The sequence below is a fragment of the Alligator sinensis genome, unplaced genomic scaffold, assembly GCF_000455745.1.
Source record: "Alligator sinensis unplaced genomic scaffold, ASM45574v1 scaffold1173_2, whole genome shotgun sequence".
Taxonomy (NCBI): Eukaryota; Metazoa; Chordata; order Crocodylia; family Alligatoridae; genus Alligator; species Alligator sinensis.
This window is the reverse complement of record NW_005843445.1, coordinates 110117-127605: the sequence shown is the minus strand read 5'-3', so window position 1 is coordinate 127605 and position 17489 is coordinate 110117. Positions and strand designations below refer to the sequence as shown.

At 38.7% G+C, this 17489-nt stretch overlaps 1 protein-coding gene across 1 annotated transcript in view; it reads left to right on the top strand.

The window, feature by feature from the left end:
* Positions 1-17489, top strand: part of LOC102378922 (syntaxin-binding protein 5) — a gene marked incomplete at its 5' end in the record, with an annotated part of 87912 nt that overhangs the window by 7879 nt on the left and 62544 nt on the right. Inside the window, 6 exons of the mRNA XM_014527344.2 lie at positions 6898-7052; positions 8893-8965; positions 11418-11565; positions 11651-11718; positions 12932-12972; positions 14262-14482. Coding sequence (XP_014382830.1) covers positions 6898-7052; positions 8893-8965; positions 11418-11565; positions 11651-11718; positions 12932-12972; positions 14262-14482 — 706 coding nt within the window. The remainder of the gene's footprint in view (positions 1-6897; positions 7053-8892; positions 8966-11417; positions 11566-11650; positions 11719-12931; positions 12973-14261; positions 14483-17489) is intronic.

The window sequence follows — 17489 nt, the reverse complement described above, 5'->3', positions numbered from 1 at the left end:
CATGGAAGTCTGGTGCCTTGCTGCTGCCTCTCTACAACCCCAGTGAGAGACTTGTCGTGCCCTTCGCTTAGGAACACTGAGGCAAAGAACTCATTGAGGAGTTCAGCCTTGTTCCCCCTGTCTGTCACCAATTGCTTCTGCCCATTTAGTAGGGGTCCTATTCCTCCCTGGGCCTTCCTTTTACTCCCTATATATCTAAAGAACAATTTTTTGTTGTCCTTTACTTGGGATGCCATCCGCAGCTCCATGGTAGCTTTGGCCCGTCTAACTGCCTCCCTGCAAGCGCGAGGAGAGGAGGTATATTCGTCTTTGGTGATCTCTCCCTGTTTCCACTTTTTATGTGCTCCCCTATTGGCCCTTAGGCTGCCCTGGATTTCTCTGGTCAGCCAAGGAAGCCTCCTGGCCCCTTTCCCTCTTTTTCCTCGCATGGGGATCGTCTCGCTTTGTGCCTGAAGGATCATTTCCTTAAGGCACAGCCACCCTTCCTGGGCTCCCATCACTTCAAAACTCCTACTCTGCAGTGCGTCCTTGACTAATCACCTGAGTTCATTGAAATCAGCTTTCCTAAAGTCTAGCACTTTCACCCTACTAGTTACCTTACCCACTCAACGTCTTATGAAGAATTCTATTATTTGGTGATCACTGTCCCCCAGATGGCTACCGATCTGTAGGTCCCCTACCATGTCATCCCCCGTTGCCAATACAAGATCCAGTAAGGCATTCCCCCTGGTGGTACCGTGTACCTCCTGTGTCAGGTGGAGGTCCTGTACACAGGTTAGAAACCTGTGTGAACGGTGGGACTTTGCCGTCTGAGTCTCCCAGCAGATGTCTGGGTAGTTTAGGTCCCCCATGACTACCGCCTCTTTAGCTTTTATGGTCTCTGAGAGCTGCCTCAGGAGCCCCGAATCTATTTCTTCCCCTTGTTGTGGGGGTCTTCATTTATGGGCAGGGCAAGGCAGAGAGCTTTTCATGAAGGTATTGTTGGAGATGTTTACAGACCCTTAGGTCTTGAGGAGATTAGGTGTTGAGAGACTTTCACATTGCTTTTGACTGTTTTTGGTGTTTTGGAGGAAGCTGGATGTTCATCATGGATCTGACAAAATGGTAATCTGTCCAGCAGTCATTGGTTTCTCACATGGCTTGTCCGTTACATACGTCCATTCAATCATGCGCTCTAAAAATAGCACAGTCAAAGATGTGCCAATGCTTAGAGTGAGGGTGTGTCCAGGTAGTTTATCTGGCACTTTGTCCGAAGTCCATGTGAACAAGCTCTGCACATTTGCTCAACAGAAGGGTGTCATTGGAATTGGGTTTCCCTATTCCTTCCTTCCTAATGGTGCCAGACCAGAGTTCCAGGTCATGCCCAACTTGTTCTTGGGAGTATTAGCCAGGACACGGTCAGGATTGAAGTAGAAGAGTTCTTTGACATCACAGTCAGCCACAAGCATTGGAGCATATGCACTGATGGTGACGTGGTGGTGGTTGTTGAGCTTAAGACATTCATTAATGAATTAACGTAGCCTTCTTCCATCTTTGCCGCTGTTGAGATCCTGACATTGTCCTCCTGATCCCCTGTTTAGGGCTTGGGGCTGGACCGTAGTTGGTCTGGGATCTGCCCTTAGGCCTGTTTGCTATGGATGACCCTGCCAGGATTGTGAGACTCCGGATGACAGCTCTGAGGATCATTGGGATACAAAAGCCTTTGCACTGCTACAAGGTCTCAGTCCATGGAGAGGCACTTCCATCACCTCTGATGTTAAATTGCTAATACAACTTCTTAAGAGCTCTTAATTCTGAAAACCAGTTAATTCTACAAAGTGCAAAATGCTATTTCCAGCTGAAACTACAAAGGACGCTCCAGGTAGACAGAATGTAATTACCTGAGTCTGATCAAAATCAGCTTATCAGAACATTAAACATTTCCACTGTGATTTGTAAAAACATTTACATAATTGAGATGTACAGTTGTAATCATCACTTCTAATATATATTATCACATAGTTCTTATTTTAAGCACATAATTAAGACATGTAATTATGCTATTATATTATGTAATTACAGCATTTAGTCATGTTGCTTATAAATGTATTTATTTAGTTTATTAGTTATTGGATTTACATGCTGTCCTTCTCAACAGAGACTCAGTAAAATAAAATATAAAACAAATACACTAACGTACTAAATTATGCAAGAAAATTCATATACAAGCATGCAATAGTATTATTTTCTCCATGTTTCTTTAACCTAAAATTATTATAACTTTTTTGCACTACCATGGTGGCCTTTCTTAGGTGCCTGACCTACATGAGAACTTCCACTATTATTTTGCTCCATCAGTTTCTCTTATGTTTTTTAAATGTTTCATGGAATAGAAATAACTTTTATGGAATCTCTAGATTCTATCATCAACCATTTAGTTGGTTTGATTCAGGCCCATTCATTTTCACCCTGACTAATAAATAGTGAATATGTGTTCACAATTAAAGGGGAAGTTATATTATGCCATCTTCTCTAAGTATGCTTCCCCCTGCCAGTATAGTATCTTCACTGGAGTATAGCTGGACATGGAATTTATAGTTGTTAAGAAATTCCCAACTAATACAGAATGCTGTAGCATGTCTCCAGCAAAATGAGATGCGACAAGTATATCGGACTAGTTCTATGCCTCTGTGATGGCTTGCTATTGAATGCTAAATCAAAGTCATTGTCTTGGTTATATCTAGAAAGTGCTTAATGACTAAAAGATAGCTTCTCAGGTACAGTGGAATAAATCTATAGTAAATATAAAGCTCATTTACACAGAACTTTGTCAGCATCTGGTCTTCAATATATACCCTCAAGAACTAAGGACCAACACGGGTTCCTGCCACTCTTCTACTTCAAGAATAAGGCACTTATCTTCAAACCTTCCTCCACCAATGAAAACCTTTACTAGCATATACCTTTAAAGAAAAGAGAGAGAGAGATTAAAAACATAGCATGCACAATTATCCCCCTGGGCGGAGGATAAGAGAATAAATAACATGTAACAGGTATTAAATGTATAAAAGGTACTCAAGACTATGGTGATGAGAACATATAAGAACCTACTATGTAAAATAACATCTCAGTTTTGCCTGGATAAAGCATTTGGCACCTTATTGTTTTCACTCAAACATTGAAATGTAGTCAGTGGTAGTTTTGCCCTGATCAAAGAAAATGGGGATAAATTGACATCGGTATACTGAAAACATAGTCTGTCTCTGCTAATCCTCCTAATACAACACCCTGCAGAACTCCACATGTTCTCCATTAGAGAGAAGGAACAGTTTTACAACAATTGCTTTCTTACTGAGAACACTCTAGGAGGAAAACATGGAGACACTGTAAAGTAGCCTCATTCATCCCCAGCATGATAAACAAGTCCATCAACAACCTCGTGAATAGATGTGTTGAAAGTAGTTGCTATGTTTTAATAGAAACTCCATATCTAGAAGAGCTACTAGTGAAACCAATGCACTGTCCCATACCAAGATCAGTATAAAGATTGTCACGGATTGCAGAGTTCTGAGGTAGCCAGATGCTGAAATGCCTTATAGTAATCAAGGGGTCAAGGTAGTTGGCCATATTATCAACATCAAGTGATGGTTTCTTGAATAGTTGCTTTACTGATGGAATAGCAATAGTCATCTTGCCTTCCTTGAGGAAATACTGACCATTAATTACAGTTTGACCTTGCCAACAGACGTATTATCTTGGTTTGGTATTAAAACAGCTGGCAATTTTTGCTGTGTAAGTTTAAAAGGAAAAAGTATCCTATTTCTTATGCATATTTACTTCAGCTCTGTACATTATCTTTTGTTGTAATAAATTTAATATAACCTTGTATATTTGGCAAAATGACTGTGTAATATAAATATTATTTTACAAAAAAGAATAAACTGTTGCTCTAGCTTGATTTCAAGTCCTTAATTTGCTTTCCCAAGAAGGAGAAAATGTTTTCATGAAGTAGATCTAATTCATATTTTCTTTGCTCAGTCATGTAAAGTGTCTAATTAAATCGTAGTAACGTAATTCACATGATAGCTATACCAGATGCTGGATACTTATCTTGCTGGGATCCTATGACCCCAGCTGACTTCCTGCCCTTTGGGCAGGGGGGCTGGACTCGATGATCTTCCAAGGTCCCTTCCAGTCCTAATGTCTATGAAATCTATGAAATCAGATGTAGTTGTTCCAGGTGTGTAAAATTGATGTATAGATGGTATTAGATTAGGTGAGCTGCCTGCTTCAAAATCTTCTGTTCATTTTTATAAGTAACTAAATATACTGAATAAGTGGTTAAATCATCCTGTTAAAAGAATAATAATATGATTAATTTCAAGTGTGTATCAGGTACAGTATTGTTTTGTTTTAGGTCCATATATGAAGTAACACCATCTAATTTTTTAAATTTAAGAATAGTTTTTAAGTGGCTTCCATTATCCACCAACTCCCACATGTCTTCAACTATAGTGATTTTAAAGTCAGTTTCTGATTTTTTTTTAAATGTTTTTCTTTCTCCAGTAGTTGTGCAATAAGCCCACTTTAAACTTGATCAAGTCCTGTTGAATAAACTATGTAATGGAAAATAGTAAAATATGTTTTCCAGTTTTAGTCGACTTTGGGTATTTCTGTATAATGTTTTGTTTTGTTTTATATTGGTGTATCTCTTAAATCATTGCTGTCTAACTTCTGAGTGCCTAAAGTTGCAGGCCTGCCAACCCCTTTACTCAGAGGGCTGCCCACAGTATTGCATAAGCTCCCTGCATATGTGGGTGCGCTGTCCTAGGTCTCTGAGCGCTCTGGCCATCAGCTCCCTTAGCCCCATGGATCACACTGCTCTGCTGCACTCCCAGGGGCGGGAGCCTGAGGATTTCAGTGGCGGCAGCAAGTGAGCATTGCGGAACAAGCGAGAGCTTGGGAGCCATGGTTTAATCCCTCAGGGCTCACGTGTGGCCTGTGGGCTGCCAGTTGGACAGTCCTATCTTAAATAAAAGCAATCCATTTCTTTGGCTGGAAAAATGTCAGAATAGATGAAGAAATAAGTTAATTTACATTTTTATAATGCAAGGTCATATTTTTGTGTTCAGATTAAATGAATTTTAAGAAGGAAATAACTATAAACTACAGATCTTTTTAATAATCAATGACATTTCTAGAATGAAGCAAAAAAAAAAATTGGGATTCTTGGTGTTTTTATGAGTTAAGCTAGTTTATAATATGGTACTGTCCTTGATTTAAAATTGGGAGAAATTGTGCCTTTTTGGGGGAGGAGGGGAACTTCTGCTGATATCAGTGACAATTATATATATATATATATATATATATATATATATATTTCTAAAAAGAACTGCTGCTTGTGTTTGAAAATCCTAATTATCTGTGGTTTTAATCTCAAAATTGCTATCGCATTTACAATTTAAATTGAAAAATGTTAATAAGTGAAAGTACTTTTTATTATGTTTGTTATGAACTTTTTGACAATATTCTTATGTTCTGTAAAGTTAGTAAATTTCAGTGCTTTAATCTCTTACTGTATCATAATGTAACTCTCGTGTGAAGTCTCTATTATGTAGTCAATTTAAGCTATGTACAGACATTCAGTTTCTCCTATGAGAGTCCACTAGTTTTTCTACTGTCTTGGGAAAGTTCACTAGTGTATAGATGTTCGTGATTTTTCTCCTAGAGCAAAAATGTCTGCTCTGGAAGAAAAATAAGTTGGGAACAACGTGAGAGAAATGTCTCCTGGGAGAATCTCTCTCAGAAGACCAAACATCTGTACAGGTACCTGTAGAGATGCTACAGAGAAGTCCTCCAGAATCCCAGCCAAGCAGGGAGCAGAACTTGGTGCTCTAGTGCTCCTTGGCAGGCCAGTGTCAGTACCACGGGGTCTCTGTTACTTAGCTTGAATGCCTGAACAGGGCTCTCTCTGGGTAAGCCTTTCTGCTGGGAAAATAAACCTGGGAGAATTCTTCCAGATCATTTGACCATGTGTACATAGCTTTACTATCCTTTTCCTTTGAAATATAATCCTTGAGCTTCTGTCACCTTCACTAAGCACGTGTTGTACTATGACTATATGGAGACATTGCTTTTTCCGTTCTGAAAAATCAATATAGTAAAAGTTTATATGATGTTTCAGATAGTTATCCTTTGAAATTATTACATAATATAAAATGGGAACATAGTCGCACCAGATCAGATCATTAGTCTGTCAAGTCCAGTGTCCTGCTTCTAAAAGGAAGTCATATACAATATTTTTAAGAACTTCAAGTTGTTCAGCAATACATTGTATAGTTTGAGCTTGTCTTTCTCTTAAATCTTATCTGAATAAACATTTGAAGGGGGGCGGATTAGATGAGTAGTATGTTATTCTTATTAACTCTGTTTCATTGGAGTAACATGTATGTATGTATGTATATATCTCAAATATAGATTTGTTTTTCCTGCCACTGCTGAAAGAAAATTAGAGGACTGATATTTAAGATTTCTTAACTAGATGGGACAGGCAAAAATCTGGGGAATCCATAATAGTTCCAGATCAGAATTGTGAACTGCACAAGGGCTAATAAGAATCAGTGTATAAACGTATTTTGTACCGGTATCAAATTATGCACTACCACTGACCTTTGTGTGCAGTGGTGGAGAGTGGCATAGAAAACGCCTAGAATAGTTAAACTTGGGTGAATTGTCTGACATCACAGTAGTGAAATTTATTCTGACATTTTGCTGTTTGATAACTGTTATGAATAATTCTAAATGCATGTATGGCTAGCTGTTTCTTTTTCAACTCCTGTTATGGAGCAATGAGACTTGTTCCACTTTTCATTTTTAGTAAATATTTCATAACTATAAATGCCTTTGCTTTATTTCTAGGGAGCCTTTTATTATTCTATCGGGAGGCTTGTCATATGACACTGTAGGAAGAAGACCTTGTTTAACAGTTATGCATGGGAAGAGTACTGCTGTGCTAGAAATGGATTATTCAATTGTTGATTTTTTAACCCTCTGTGAAACACCATATCCTAATGGTAGGTTCTGCAAAGGTATTTTTTTTCTCACTACTACTGTCTATTCTTTTTGTAGCCTTAAAACACTCCTTACCACTTTTTCTCTTTCTTACATCTCTGTGGGAGATTGGACTGGAGCTAACATTACTGGCTGTGGCTATTGCCTGTTAAGTTCTATTTCACCATTCTTTGAAAAGCAAAACAAATGTCTGTAAGCTTTATCCTTCATCATAGTGTTCTATAAGTAATTGGTGATCAATTTTTTTTCTGAAAATACAATTGCTAAAAAGCATGTGCTTGTAAAAAGTTACAAAATCAGCCATAATCTTGATAAATGAATTAACTATGTTTTCATCTGCAAGGATTAGACTTCTAAAACAGTTAGATTCAATATTAATATAATTAGCATTTCGGCTTTAATCTTTAATGGTTTTATAAATATATGTAAATCATTTCAACACTTCTGAGACTGACAAGCCCCTTGTTAGCCTGTTTTACAGGTAGAAAATTTCCAACACAAATTGGAAATTCTGTCATTCCCCTAATTGCACTAGACGGACTGATAGTTACATTTGCTCCATATTTTATTCTGTTTCGCCTATCTTGTATTTGTTTTTATTAATTAGCAGTCATGATAGACTGATAATTTATATTAGTTCACCACTATTAATTGGAGTATATGTTTGTGTCAGAGGTCTCAGTGCAGTGGTTCTCAACCATTTTAGAGTTGAGACACCCCTCAGAATGCCAGCTCTTAGTTTTTACTTTTTTGGACTACAGAAAAATAATAGAGCAATTCTTCTATTGCAAAAAACTCAAATCACAACATATTGATGTTTTAACATTATAGATTCTTATGTGAAATCTTGTGAATCCATGTTTGCATTCTAACAATGTTAACCTTTTGTAGCACCCTTAGAGGGACCTCAGGGCATCCCAGAGTTCCATGGCACCCTAGTTGAGAATCACTGTCTTAGTGAGACATTGAGTTGCAGCAGGTTTCAGTAAGAGTACTTATTAATATACCTAGATTGGGGGTCAGCAACGTTTTTGGGCAGTGCCAAAAACGCCCACAACCTCGACTTGTAAGATGTTGGCATGTCAGGGGCAGACAGCAGGGGAGCTGCAAGAGGCCTGATCCCTGTTGTGGCAGCACAGGCCTGGCCCCTTCCCCAAGGTGCAAGTGCCAAGGAAAATGCCTTTGCATGCCATACTCTGGCACATGTACCAAGGGTTGCTTACCCCTGACCTAGATATTTATTTATAACAGGCCAGTATGTTCAGTGACTTAAGTGAAGCTTGCCTCCTAGGTTCTTCATGTTAGCACTGTTCTTTTTTCCTGCCCAAAGCTGAAATGCTAAAGGTGCAATTCAACACCCAAGCGAAAAAGAATCTGGCCAAACAAGTATTCTATGATTCTGACGTCTACTACATTATTGACTGATTTCCTGTCTTCAGTTTTGAAGATATCCTTGGTTCAGAATCTCTGGCCTACCTTAAGGTTGCAAACTGATGTTTTGGAATTGGCTTCCATTTTCTTCCTTCCTTTGTAAAACTGGCACTCATTTCAAGTGGAAATTTACTTATCAGTTGAGAAACTTCCGTTTCAGTAAATACTGTTTTTGCAGGTGCACACTCATCTTCCTTCCCCCATTTCCCCCTTTTTTCTTCCCCCAAGTCTTTAATATTGGTTTAACTGAGATGGGGAAAAAACAAAGATAGGTGAAAGGGATCTTTAGACCCTTGTGTGGAACACTCATATCTCTGGATGCAGCTTTTCAAATGTGGACTCCCTGAGTATGTAAGTTTAAAAAAAACCTCAAATGATGATGGATAACTTGGCTTTTGATCTGTTTTTCAGATTTTCAGGAACCATATGCTGTGGTGGTTCTTCTTGAAAAGGATTTAGTACTTATTGACCTTGCACAAAACGGGTAAGGATATGGAGTATAGCTGAAGGCATATGCAGTGTGTCGTCTTAATTATAATTATTTAATTATATATAGTCTGCTGTGGATCTATGTGGTAGCACCTCTGAGTCTTCTGTTTGTGATGGGAAATAATATTTATTAAGACTTCAGTTTCCGGCTTACTGTAGTTGTGTTTGAGGTACTAGCCTTATTAAAACTTCTAACTAGATCTTTCAGAACAAAACCCATTTAAAAGAGCATCTAACTTCCACTTTCTGATTTGAGATGCATATAAAATAACAACAACAATAATAATGATAATAAACACTTCTGTATCTTTGTGATTGTCCAGAACTACAGCCTATGGCTAAGTATTTGGCATAGAAGTAGAAGAGGTCTTAACTCCGATTGCCTTATTGATCTACTTTTCTCAGGTTATTAACTCATAAGAACTATTTAGTGAGTTCATTCTTGCAGCAAAGTTTTTTCTGTGCTGAGCAGAACAGCCAGTAGTCAACTTCTATTTTATTTGAGTTTTGTTATGTTTTATTTTTAAAAGTGTCCTAGTCACCCATTAAAATATTTTTCTTTGTGGGATGGAAGGAGTATATGAATGAGAGAGAGACTTTTTAGACTTTTTAAACCTTTATTATAAAAATACAAAGTGAAATTGCAGTGTACAGCCCTCCCAAGGGTCGAGCATGAAACAGTTGTCAGTAATGAAAACAGTTGTACCACCAGAGATTGAAACCACCTCCCCACAACAGCCTTCATGTCTTCAACCACACATTAAAGGCTAGAGAAAGAGAATTACGGATACCCATGCAATTGGACTAGTTGAGGAAAGCTTATCAGGTCATGAAGTTATACATCCTTAAGGATGCTGGATTGTTCCCTACATGAGTGATACTTAATCTGTGAACCATCTGAGGTGTGCAGAATACTTTCATTTCACAGCAATGATTATATAACAATGATAAAACATCTGTCAATTTTTAAGCAGTGATGCTTATGGTTAACTATAATTCAGTCCTGGATTCTCATAATACATCGGAAATACTTTTCAGTAGAATAAAACTAAGTTTAAAAGCACATCTTCATGGCCTGATTGCCTGCTTTCCTATCTCTTCTTGTTGAATGTTTTAATTCTATCACAGAATTGTAGAGAACTAGGGTTGGAAGGGATCTCCAGAGCTCATCTAGTCCAACGGCCTGCCTGAATCTAAAATCTACATAAGCCTACTGTCAACCCAGACCTAACACCCTAACTTGCCACAGGTAAAGCAGGAGAGCCACAGTAGCCAACATCCTGCTTATTTGAAATGTTGTCAGTATATGCTCAAGAGATCCAGGGTAGAGGGCCATGTCCCCCACTACAGAGGAAGGCAAAAACCCCCACAGTCTGTACCAGTCTGACCATGGGGTAAATCTGTCAAAATCCTACTAAATTGTCCCTGCATTCTCCACTGTGTTTGCAGTCCTTCGCAGTTTTGTGTTGTCTGCAAACTTGCTCAGGAAGCTTCCTATATCCATGTCCAAATCATTAATAAACATGTTGAACAGCACTGGGCCAAGGATAGATCCCAGCGGGACTCCACTCAGAACTTTCTACCATTCTGACATGGACCTGTTAATAATTAGCCTTTGCTTGCAGCTGTTGAGCCAGTTAACTTATTCACCTTTAGTAGTTTTATCTACCCCACATTTCTCCAATTTGTTTATGAGAAGTTTGTGTGGGACCTTACAGAAGTCCAGATATGCTGTATATCCACATCATTCCCTCCATCCATCCATGTAGTTACTTTGACTCCACCACTGCCTCTCTGCCCTGGCATGGCTTTCTTCACTGCAGTCATTGTGGGGGTCATGAATTGTAGATGACCCTCCAACTTCTATATATGGAAAAATTATAACAAATCTTTATACGTTTTCTATGTATGGAATCTAATTATTGGAAGGGGTGTCATCTTAAATTTAGAGTTGTCTTGGATTCAGGTAAATACAGTATCTTCAGAGTTTGAGTACTAGATCTCAGTAACTTACTTTCATTTTTGCTACTACAGAAACTTAAAAAAAAGACAACTTTAAAATGTTACATTCAACGACTGGAAGTAGCTTTGCAGTTGCTGGTGCAATTTAATACTTGACAAATTGCATTGAATGACCATTCATTGCAAGGAGCAGTAGCCTACATTTCCTTGTGATCCACTGCAGGCAAACTATTTTTGATTACTGTGTACGATAGCACCTACAGTTCTCCCTGGAGTGTACTAAGCATATTGCAGATGGACAAAAAAGCCTGGATCTTGACCTAAGAGGATGGCATATCGGTCTACACTGGTTTCTGACTCATTTGCCCATTTTGAAGTTAAAAATGGAGTACATTTATAAACTTACAGACTTTGATTCATTTGTAATTTGCAGTAAAAGAAATTGTTGTTCTTTGCTTAACAATTTTTCCCTTCCTCCATAAAAGGTATCCTATATTTGAGAATCCCTACCCTTTGACTATACATGAATCTCCTGTTACCTGTTGTGAATATTTTGCTGACTGTCCTGTGGACCTCATTCCTGCACTTTATTCAGTGGGGGCTCGGCAGAAACGTCAAGGTTACAGTAAAAAGGTACTGTATCTAATGCATATGTCTCTTTTAAAGCATCAGCATTACTTGTCAGGCTTTTTCAGTGTATTTGTTGTTAACTTTCTAGGAATGGCCTATCAGTGGAGGCAACTGGGGCTTGGTCACTCAGAGTTACCCAGAGATAATTATTACAGGGTAAGTGAGACAATGCAACTTCAGTGACTGAATAAAAAGAATGCTAGTCTGCTTTTTATTCGCTTCACCTACTGAAAACAGTGGTGTATATGAGAGGTATGAATGATTAAGTGTGCCTTAAGCACCTTGTTAAGAGTTAAAGCTTCTGAATACTAATGTGAAAAAATAGTAATAAGTATCTAATATATCTCTTGTTTGATAGTTGGAGAACTTTTTGACTGGTTTCAATGTATTCCTATGTGTTTGGTGTTAAAACAATTTAAAGCAACAATAAGTAGAGAAGAGAGCTGTAGCTTCATGCAAAGCAAGATAACAGTGTTATTGTAGTGATGCAGACAAAGGACTGCAGGAATCCAGGAAGAAAGTGTTCAAGGCAAAACACAGAAATAAATGTGCTTCCCATTCGGTTATGTAATATGCAACAGCACACTTTTTATTTTATTTATTGTGTACAAATTGCATGAAAATGAGACAAGGAAAGCAGTAATGATGAGTCGAGAAGTATATCCAGTATAGTAAGCTGCCTCCCCAGATAGATTTCATTTGCTTTCTGTAAGTACCCCTGAGACGCTTGCTATTCCCTTTTTTCATTATAGTTTCTGTGATGATGTTTGATCTATTTAATTGACTTCCTAGGCTTTCTTGAACTACTGTTTTTAAATATGTATCCATTTTGCAAGTTGTTGAGTTCAGTAATCAAATGTCAGTTGTACTTTTTAAAAAAGGCTGACAGTTAAATCTGTTTGTCATCATAATTTAATACATGACATTCTAATAACTTCTCAAAATGAAGTAAAGCAAAGGTATCTCTGGGGATAAAACTGCCGCTGTTCTGAAGATTTAATCTGTGGCTAGCATTTTCAGAGGCAGATGTTAAATTTCTACTGAAATTCAACTGATTCATGTGCCTTAGCTCTCTTTGGGCTCCTTTGAAAAGGCTAGCTCGCTGAATAAGAATCTTCCTTAAACAACACGTCATCAGAGATCAGACACTTCCAATGTTCAGCTTGATACACTTTGAAAATGTAAAGACCTTGCATTACTACTAACTATTTCAGTTATTTTTAAATGGCATTTTATGGTGCAACAGGTACTAATCAGAATGTTAGTTCTATGGTTTATGGTCAAATGGTTAGGTAAGCTAGTCTAAATCTGGCTTAACCTTTTTTTTTCAGGAACACTTTTTTTATTTTTACTTTTATTTATTTCCTAGGCATGCTGATGGATCAATCAAGTTTTGGGATGCATCTGCAAGTAAGCATTTAAATAATTATTGTAACTTGTTTATTGAGTAGATTTTTCCTAAACTCGCCTATTTTTGTAATGGAATGTCATTGTCCAAAGGATATTGATATTGACTGCTTCACAAAACAGTCCATGTCTTATGAATACCTGAAGTTAAATGAACTAAACTCTCAGCCTGTTAAGTTTACTTGAATAGTTCAGTGTTTGAATCTTGCTGCCTTAGAGAAAACTTTTCAGTGGAACAGGTTTTGTCTTGGTTTTCTTCTCCCTCAGCAAGCAGATATGGGAGAGAAGAATATACTTCTGAAGCAGTGGAGCTTTAGTGAAATGGGTCATTAACTTTCTTTTATTTGTTTATGTATTACAGAAGATTATAGACATTCACAAAATATAAATTACTAATAAATAACAGCCACTAAGAATAACCAGGAATATGTGATTCATAATTTATGCTAGAAAAGCCTGACTTAAGTGTATCCATAAGCACATCTGTCAAATCAGTTGATCCAAAGCTTAGGTCATACAGGTATTTCTGACAGAGCATGGAATTAAGACTTTATTAGGTTTGATATGCTATAAATATAAAAACTTTTATTGTTTGAAAGAAGTTCCTCCTTAACCTGTTCGTGTATTATTTCCTTTGCATGGCTATTCAATTATGGCAGTTTTTTTAACTCTTTTTATTTCCAGCTAAGGCTACAAACAGGTAGCACATTTTTCCAGGGATAAACCATTTTATTCTGGGACAAAGTACAGTCATCAAATGTCCATGTCTTTTTTTCCCAGGACAATTCCTAAAAAAGTTCACAGGGTAAAAAGTACTATATGGACATCTCAAAGTGCATCTGAACAGTTGTTCTTGGATTGCATCATTGAATCAATGGCAAAAAATCAGCAATTAATTCATGCTCTCACTAAACTCTGATTAGAAGAGCCATGTATGTACCTGCCAATCACAGAATACTTCTGTTGTTTGTTTAGGGACAAACACAGGCAGGCACAACTTGTCCAGGGACAAATGCAACATATGTTTGTATCCTAAGAAAAATAAGCAGATTTAGCCTAGATTTAATAAGGTTGAGATTTTTCCCTTTTTAAAAAAAAGTCTTGACCTATAGATACATTTTTATTATAGGAGAATGTCAACACTGTGTAACCATTGCTTTTACTTTGCCCTCTTTTTTTTTTTAACATAACTTGTTCCCATAGTTAAATGGAAGAGAGTCCAAAAAATAAATTGGGAAAGATGATAAATTGAAATTGAAAATTAACTTTTGTGCATTTTGATTTATTCCTAGTAACACTGCAAGTACTTTACAAGCTCAAAACAGCTAAAGTTTTTGAAAAATCACGGAATAAGGATGACAGACCAAACACAGACATAGTAGATGAAGATCCCTATGCTATTCAGATCATCTCATGGTCTCCAGAAAGTAGGATGCTGTGCATAGCAGGAGTTTCTGCACACGTTATCATTTACAGGTTTAGCAAACAAGAAGTGACAACAGAAGTTATTCCGGTAATAGCATACTGTTTGCTTTTTAAAAATGTTATGGCATTTTGTTATAATAGAAATGTTATTGTTTGTTCCTACATTCATCCAGTTGGTGAAATTGACACACAGGAAATATGCAAACTAGAAACAGCTGCTTGCAGAAAATTGAATTAAAGTTTTTTTTTTCTTATTATAGAAATTTGTAAGTATAGCCTTAGTCGACCTATGCTTTTAAATAATGCTTAACTTTAAATATTAGTACAAGATAACCACATGCTTAAAGGACTTCAGTCTTCATTTTCAGAATTCTGCAGAGTTGGCAGAAGTATTTAACTTCTTTTTTTAATTTAGTCTTCATGAATAAAGTCAGCAACCAGATCACAAGTGCAGTTGGCAGCAAAGGTAGTGAAGTAGATAAATAGAGCAAAATGGGGATTACTTCGAGATGTTAGAAGCTTTCAAGTCAGCAGGGCCAAATTGGTGTTAGGCCATAGCCTTGAACCTGTGGCCTTGGCCTGGTGGACACAAATGCTCATCCTGGTCTGCCACCTGGTCCTTATTAGCCCACACTGATCCAGGCTGACCTAAAGCCTTCTGGAGTGCCTAACCTCTACCTATTCCCTGTGGCTGGAGTAGCTGGCTAGGGTCAAAGTGACCCTCCACTTCCCCCATATAAACCCCTGCACAGGAACAGGAAGTGTCTGCACAACAGGACTCAACCAAGGCCGCTTCTCTGTTCCTTCTGACTTGCTCCACTCTACCTGATCTCTTGGCTTCTTGACTCAGCTTGCTCCTCAACTCTGTTCTTACTAGATCTCCCAGTTGCATGACTCCATTCACTCGCTCTCAGATTGACCTCCTGGCTGCCTGGCCTGGTTTGTCCTTGGATTCTGTTCACCCATCCCAATCTGGTCGACACCTCAATCCCTAAATGGCCCCAGACCTCGCTATCCATGTTGCGGCATGACAATGGGATACATCCTAGGGTACTGACTGAACTGGCTTAGGTAATTTCACAGACCTCATCTTTGAGAGATCATGGAGGTTGGGAAGAGGTCCTGGATCTTTGGAAAACTGAAAATATATTGCCTATTTTTAAGAAAGGGAAGGAGGAGATTCCAGTGTATTATTAGCCAGTCAGTTTGACTTTGATACTTGGAAAGATCCTAGAGCAGGTCCTTAAAGAACCTCTTTCAATGCACCGTTATGAGAATAAATGGATCAGAGACAGGCAACATGGATTCACCAAGAGCAAGTCATGCCTGACCAATCTGTTTTCCTTCTGTGATAATTTGGCTGGCTCTGTAGATGAGGGGAGAGCAGTGAGTGTGATATACCTTGACTGTAAGGTACATACTTAACTGGTTGGATCATCACACTCAACAAATAATCATCAATGGTTCGACATCTAGTTGGGAGGAAGTAACAAGTGGAGTTCCCCAGGGGTCTGTCTTGGGTCTGGTATTTAAGTATTAACATCTTAATTAACAATTTTGACTATGGGATTAACAATTTCGACTAGCAGATTTACAGATAATCTCAAATTTGGTGAGTTGCGAACACTCTGGAGGGTAGGGCTAGGATCCAGAATGACTTGGATGCATTAGATAAATGATCTGAAATCAGCCAGATGAAATTAACAAGGACAAGTGCAAAGTCCTACACTTGGCATGGAATATTCCCATGCACAAATACACACCAGGAGATGATTGGCTAGGCTGCAGTAAAGCAGAGATTAATCAGGGATTGCAGTGGACCATAAGATGAATATGGGCCAACTGCTTTTGTTGCCAAAAAAAAAAAGGCACCATAGTGGGTTCTGTTAACAGGATTTTACCTTCCAGATTATTTGAAGTGATTATTCTGATTTACTTAACACTAGTGAGGCCTCACCCAGAGTCCTGTGTCTATTTTGAAGTTTGTAATCACACAGACATCCCCTCTGAACTGAAGAAATCCAGGCACATGCCTGCAGTGGCTCAGGCTAGAAACTGGGGGTGCTAAAGCAGACCTCCCTTCCTTTCCACTATGCTGAGCTGAGCATGGCTAGGGCCCAGCAGGATGCTCAGATTAGGGAGGGGTATCATCACCATTCCTGTCCCCCAACCCAGCAGGGAGTTGATAATACAGTGTTTATCAGCCCATTAAGAAAACAAAAGCCTCTCTCATTAGTTCAAGTTCTTCTTAAACAACTTTTTCCAAGGAAGGAGCAGAGGGACATTACCAGCTGAGCTGTTGATTAGCTCCAAAAAGCCCTAAGTGGACACTGTCATGTCTGCCTTACATAGACACCTCTCAGCATTAGCTAGCATACCACATGCTGGCTACAGTCCGTGCTCTGGGAGAGGGGAGCAGGGAGTAGTTGGGGGAGCTCATGGGGAAACCAGGCAGATGCTGCTGTGCCTGTTGTCTCTGCTGGAGCTCCAGCCAGGGAGCAGAGGGGAACGGCCAGCCCAGCTTGCTGGAGTAGAGCCCTGCCCAGTGCTGCAAAACATCTGGGATGCTGGGGGACTTCAATTTAAGCTAAACCAGATAGGGGTGTGGAACAGAAATTGCATAAACCGGTTTGATCCAAAATGGTTAAGTCTGATACTACAGTCAACCAGGTTTATCTCAAACCAGTTTCAGCCATTTTTAAGCTGGTTTATGTGCACTGAACATCTGCTTTGTTATAGGTTTAAAACGGTTTCTGATCACTTAAACCGGTTTATGTGTAATGTCTGTCCCTAGTCCTAATCATTTAGATTCTATACAGGGGAAATCATAAATGTATTCTAATTCTCCATGTATAGAATCTAGTTAGTGGCTGGTCACTTTAAGTCATCCCCCCAAATCCTGTAGTGGGGAAAGCAGCAATGAGGAGTCAGACCCTCTTGCCCCCTATCCCTGGCATCCCTTCCCCTTGCCCCCCCTATCCTCCCCAGTGCAGGCTTCTCTTGACACCTGACCCCTACCACCTTTGCCCCACACCTTCCCCACTGGTGCCTGTCCCCCTGCTTTCTGGTCCCTCTGCCACATTGGCAACTAACCA